General features: G+C 35.3%; 1 protein-coding gene across 2 annotated transcripts; it reads left to right on the top strand.

The window, feature by feature from the left end:
• Window positions 1–692: 692 nt before the first annotated feature.
• On the top strand, window positions 693–5,987 carry LOC110916230 (uncharacterized histidine-rich protein DDB_G0274557-like). Of its 2 annotated transcripts, none has more exons than XM_035984838.1 (3): window positions 693–808; window positions 5,293–5,592; window positions 5,681–5,987. In XM_035984838.1, the coding sequence occupies exons 2-3, from the start codon at window positions 5,315–5,317 to the stop codon at window positions 5,685–5,687; spliced, it is 285 nt and encodes a 94-aa protein (XP_035840731.1). In that variant the 5' UTR covers window positions 693–808; window positions 5,293–5,314; the 3' UTR covers window positions 5,688–5,987. The 2 variants fall into 2 exon arrangements, with proteins under 2 accessions (XP_035840731.1, XP_035840732.1); XM_035984839.1 differs by lacking the exon at window positions 693–808 and adding an exon at window positions 5,073–5,186.
• Window positions 5,988–6,221: the final 234 nt, after the last annotated feature.

Raw genomic sequence — 6,221 nt, 5'->3', positions numbered from 1 at the left:
TTGGTCTTGGTCAACAGACAAGGACTGACTTCTGTCAGTCCTTGTCTGTTGACCAAGACCAAAGCGCCCCGCTTTGGCCATAGCGCGGCGCTTTGGATGTGCAAAAAGACAAAATGCGTGTGCGAATAAACCCACCCTTGTAAGAATTGTAAAATGAATTAGAGGTTCTACACTTAATGATTCAAATTGTTGTTTCGTAAGCTGATGTCTGAATGGTTCAAATATTTGTTTCTGAATGGTTAAGGAATATATTAATTCTGAATGGATAAGATATCTTATCTGAATTGATCTGACATTTTCCTCTGAATTATTACGCATTATACTAACTCTTAATGGTTTAAATCTCTTACTGATTTACATTTAATGGTTCAGACCTCTTACTATTCAGAAGTTACCAAATAATCACTTAGTAGTCTAGGGGTTAGAATTGACATTTGTGAAAGTTGATGAGGTTTGACGGTGAAAAAGCCCACCGACATTGGTTTTTAAGATTATATAGAATAGAATTTGAACCGAAACTTACGCAAGTAATGCTATTTTCAGTTTTTAACCTTAACCAGAACGGCAGAACTTAGGAGTATAGGTTCTTTTCTCTTTAAAGTTTTCTAGATGGTACATATGGTTAGGTACGTCATGATCATGTAACTTGCATTATATGTATTTATAGGTGAGCATATTAAAAAAAGACTATTACATATGTGAAAGGAAAAGATTTATGTGGACTAGACCTGTGGAAACCCCTTTAAAACCTTAAACCGTAGGCCATTTTTTTCTCACCAACTCAACATTACATACTTGCTCTATCTAGGTGATCTTCAACCACATTTCTTCCTCACTTGTATTTTTCTATTTAATCTTGATAATAATCTAATGTTGTTTTTGTTACTTTTTTTTTAAATAATTTTAGGCGTTTTGTTTGACAAAGAAAAATGTCTACCCGAAAGCTTGCTTGCACTTACGCTCCTAGTGGTGGTGGTGGCGGCGGCGGCGGCGGCGGTGGGGGTGGGGGCGGCGGCTGCGGAGGCGGTGGAGGCGGCGGAGGCGGACGCTAAAATTTGATGTGCATGCTACCTTTTAAATTTGTGTTGTTTAGACTTTATGTGTTGAAGATTGTGTGTTGTGTTTTATCGTTTTCTGCTGAACCTTGAGAAACAATGGGTGCTTGTTTTATATGTGATTGTGATTGTGTGTTTAGTGCACTATAAGCTATAACATTGTTGTGGTTGTCTTTGTTGATTGAAATTTGATGGTATTATTGAATTTTTTTTGTTGCTGTTTTGGTGTGTATTTTCAAAATTTTGTAATTTGTAATAGTACTAGGTGATGCCTCGCTCACGTTGCGGGCGATTGCTGAATAATTCTCAACCAATAAAAAAAGCAGTACTATAGTTTTGATAGAAAAAAAAATAAAACGATGACAAGATCGCAATTTTGAGCTCAGGGCAAAACAGTAATTTGTAAAGACTAATGAGCGAGTGTTAGGCAGCTTCTTGACACGATTTTTAGCTGGGGCAAAGTCCTATTTTTTTTAGTTAAATCGTAATTTTTAGCTAGAGGAAAACCATATTTTTATTTTGAACTGGTGGCAAAAACATTTTTTTTGAATTGAGGGTGATATCGTAATTTTGAACCGAGGGGAATTTCGTAAATTTTAGCTGGGGGGCAAAAGCATAATTATATTTTGAACTGGGGGCAATTACGTAATTTTAAACTGGATATAAAATAATAAACTGGTGTAAAAATCGTAATTTTGAGCCTTGGGAAAAACAAAATTTTATTTTGAAACTGTGGTGAAAACGTAATTTTGACTGAGGGTAAAAGCATAATTTTTTTACCGAGGGCGAAATCGTACTTTAGCTCGAGGCAAAAGGGTAAATATATTTTGAAACTGGGGCAAAACCATATTTTTTAACGGGGGCAAAGCCGTAATTTTAAAATGGATATAAAATAATAAACTGGTTGGTCCAGTGGGTATTGATCGCCGCCCATTTGAACCAATGGCAGAGAAACACTATTCCGGGACAAAAACGTAATTTTAAAGCAAGTATAAAATAATAAATTGGTTAGTACAATAGGGAAGGCCGGCCACCCATTTCAGCCAATTGTTGCGAACCACTATTCCCGACATATGAAATGTTGTTGAAAATAAGTTGTATTATATTATTCTAAAATTCTGGATGAGATATCGAGATCCAACAAAATGGAAACTTGTATAATGCTGAAGAGGGATGCAGAAGCATATGATCGAGAGGTAAAAAAAATCAAGATCAAGATCAGGAGAATGTAATTTTGATTAATCTTGGACCTTCTTGATGTTTGTAAGCTTACAAAACACAAAACCCTAATTACCTGGATTTTGATTTTCACAAGTGTGTATCAATTCATTGCTCATATTTATCGGATGTGTCAACAAGTACATTACTCGTTTATATGATTTATTTCTTGTGTTTTGTATCCTTAGAGGTAATTATGTAAAATATTAACCTCCAATTGGTGAAAATTTTATTTTAAGCAGTTTGGCTTTTTATTGCAAAAATAACAAACTACTTATAAAGTCTTCATTTATAATTATCGGCTAAGGCACATAGGGTTTAGACTCAAGACATGAACATTGTATCATGTTTTTCTTTTCTTTTTTTTTAGTGGCTCCTTTAGCTGCTTGCTAAGACCATATGGTGTGGAGGGGCTTGAAACTTTAACGTTATTTGATATATGGAGGTCACGTCAACGAACGCCGAAAAGTATCATGGTGGAAAAAAAGGAGGTGTAGAAATGGGCATGGAAAGGTGGCGTTATTCGACATGTAACACACATTTTTTATTATTAAATTAAATTTAAAATTGATTAAAATCTATTAAATTTAAATAAAAACCAATTAATACTAATTGATCATATAACTTCAAAATTAAACACATTACATAACTTAAAATTAAAGACATTACAAACAAAATTAAAAAATTAAAGTCACGCCCGTACACGTTATGGAACTCGATGAGATCGACTTGGATGATGTCGAATTCGTTTAGCTCACCATCGTCATTGTCAACACCATTGAGAATCCCTTCAAATCTTGTACTATCAATATGAATCATCTGAAAACGTGAATAAAGTGTATCCTTGGATCGGATGGCCTCACCCGTACGCATACAAAATTCTTGATAAACTCGTTCCCAAAACGAAGATGTGTGTAACGAAGGCCTTTGGTTGTTCACCACCGCGACCCACGATTCGCATAACGTGATGTCCTCTTCTAGGATCCATAGAATAACCGGCATTGTAATAAGATGAAAGTTGAGATTTTTGTTGAGAGGTTTCGATCGCACCCCCGGTCATCCAAGAATACCATTCCCCGTCCTCGTATTCATCATACACGGGAGGAGAATCAAAGATAGTGTCGCCGTTGGTAGGATGCTCCTCATCCCCGGATAACTCGTCCCGGACAAGTTCTTCCGGTTCCGTTTCCTTCCACGTCGACGGTAATACTAATCCCAATCCAGGGATTAGGGTTGTAGTTGTCCAACCCGCTCAACTGATCCCAATCCATGGGTAAGCCATGCGAGTTGTCGGTCATGCTCAACTTCACGATTGATCAAATCCGAAGCACCTTCACTGTTGCCTCTATCAACGGTTCTATGATTACGCGAATACTTACTTCCATAACGAGCCATTTGAACAACCAAGGCTCTGATACCAACTGATGCAGCTTCGCGTGCAATCAAATAACTCAAGAATGATTGATTAATCAAAGATGATAAAACGAACCAAAGGGTTCAAGAACAAAGTTCTTATCATAAAAAATCAATCAAAAACTAAGAAATAATAAAATCTAGATCCCCTTATACAGGTGAGGAATTATAACTCAAAAGGAAACCAAAATCACAAAATATTAAGAAACTAAAACTCAAATAATGTCTGTATATATTCCTGCATCAGTTTACGTCAAAACATACATAAAAACATTTAATAATTGACCCAACTCGTTTAAAAAAAAATTACGTTAAAGCATAGAAGAACCCGAATTTATACCGATATGAGCATAAAAATAAAAGCGTAAGAAAATAGTTTTAGGATAAGCTCGAAACTTTAAAACTTGAAGTTAGAGGGTTATTATAATTCTATAGCAAAGTGTAGAGGTAGAATGGGTTACACGCAGTGGCGGACCCATGATTTTTTTCATTGGGTTTCATTTTTTGTGTTAGAATTTTTCACAAGCAAACATTAAAATTTTCGGGTCGGTCGTCGTAGTCGGGTCGAGGTTAGAAAATAATGTAGAAGCATTTCGTGGACATGAAACCACTACATCATTAAGAACCATTTTTAAGAATCAAGTTATTAAATTTTGGTGATTAATAAGTTGCTTGAAACCAATAGCTACCTAAACAACACAACTACTTCACATAACTCCAAAATTTTGTTTAATCTTTTTTTAACGCCACTATATGTTGAAAGTCTTATTTAGTAATCAAATGTGAAATAAAATCATTCGGAGACATTAAATTTGTCATTTTAAAAAAGCAAATTATAGGTTCAATGGGTGATTGTGGTGTTTTAAAACAGTAGTTTAATTTTGATGGAAAAAATAAACTAAAAGACAAGAGATGTAAGACTTGAATTTGAGACCTACTTGTTGGAACACAAAGAGATTCACCACCATACCATCTTTGCTTTTAATACTATGAGGTCCAATTAATTTATTTTATGGGGTCATTGAAAAATTTAACATACCGGTTCTACTATATTTTTTTTAAATATTGGGGTCTGTGTACCCCGACCCGCATCATGTAGATCCGTCCCTGGTTACATGTCAAAAGTTTGAAGGTTAAAAAGAAGTTAGAAAGTATAGATGCTTTTTTGTCAAGTTAAAAAGTAGAAAGCTCATTTTTATTAAGTTAGAAAGTTTGTTTTTGTGATGTTAGAAATTTGAGGGGAGATTTAGGTTGAATTTTATTAAAATAGAAAGTAGTTACCGACCTTTGAATTTAAGATTATTATTAAAATAGAAGGTGGTTACCAACCTTTGAATTTAAGATTATATAAATAAATAGGTGAGCATATTAAGAAAAGAAAATTACATATGTGAAAGGAAAAGATTTGTGTAGACGAGAACTGTAGAAACCCCTTTAAAACCTTAAACCGTAGGGCATCTTTTTCTCACCAACTCAATATTACGTACTTTCTCTCTCTAGGTGATCTTCAACCACATTTCTTCCTCACTTCTCACTTGTATTTTTCTATTTAATCTTGATAATAATCTAATGTTGTATTTGTTACTTTTTTTTTAAATAATTCTAGGTGTTTTGTTTGACAAAGAAAAATGTCGACCCAAAAGCTTGCTCGCACTTACGCTCCTAGTGGTGGTGGTGGCGGCGGCGGCGGTGGCGGCGGCAACTCCGTGATGGTGGTTGAGCTGCAGCATAACCACCACCACCACCACGACCACCACCATCACGGCCACCACCACGGGCACCACCACCACCACGGGCACCACCACCACCACGGGCACCACCACCACCACGGCCACCACCACGGCCACCACCATGGCCACCACCACTACATAGCCGCCACCACCACCACCACCACTAAGATAGAATGGTAAATAACTTTTCATTATTATTTATAAAATTTTTTGTGTTTTTGTTACATGTTTTTTTTTTTTTTTTTTTTTTTTTTGTATACACAGGAAGTGATTCAAGAAGAGAGTGATTAAAAGTTGGGATTTGGGTTATTTGATGAGTAGAAACCCTAGCTTTATTGGTATGTTTTAGTTTAACATTGATCATCTTTGATGTGGCTGCTACCTTTTAAATTTGTGTTGTTTAGACTTTATGTGTTGAAGATTGTGTGTTGTGTTTTATGGTTTTCTGCTGATCCTTGAGAAATAATGGGTGTTTGTTTTATATGTGACTGTGATTGTGTGTTTAGTGCATTATAAGCCAAAACATTGTTGTGGTTGTCTTTGTTGGTTGAAATTTGATTGTATTATTTAATTTTGTTTGTTGCTGTTTTGGGGTGTATTTTCAAAATTTTGTAATTTGTAATAGTATAGGTTGTATTATATTATTCTAAAATTCTCGATGAGATGTATTCGAGATCCAACAAAATGGAGACTTGTATAATGCTGAAGAGGGATGCAGAAGCATATGATCGAGAGGTAAAAAGATCAAGATCAAGATCAAGATCATGAATTTAATGATAGAAGACTCAGGGAAACATGAGTTGGA

Source organism: Helianthus annuus, chromosome 16, assembly GCF_002127325.2.
Source record: "Helianthus annuus cultivar XRQ/B chromosome 16, HanXRQr2.0-SUNRISE, whole genome shotgun sequence".
Classification (NCBI taxonomy): domain Eukaryota; kingdom Viridiplantae; phylum Streptophyta; class Magnoliopsida; order Asterales; family Asteraceae; genus Helianthus; species Helianthus annuus.
The sequence above is the reverse complement of the archived record's forward strand: the minus strand, read 5'-3'. Positions and strand labels throughout refer to the sequence as shown.

Bases quoted from the DNA above. Each gene is read 5' to 3' on its own strand.
- LOC110916230 (XM_035984838.1), top strand. From the start codon at position 5,315: ATGTCGACCCAAAAGCTTGCTCGCACTTACGCTCCTAGTGGTGGTGGT.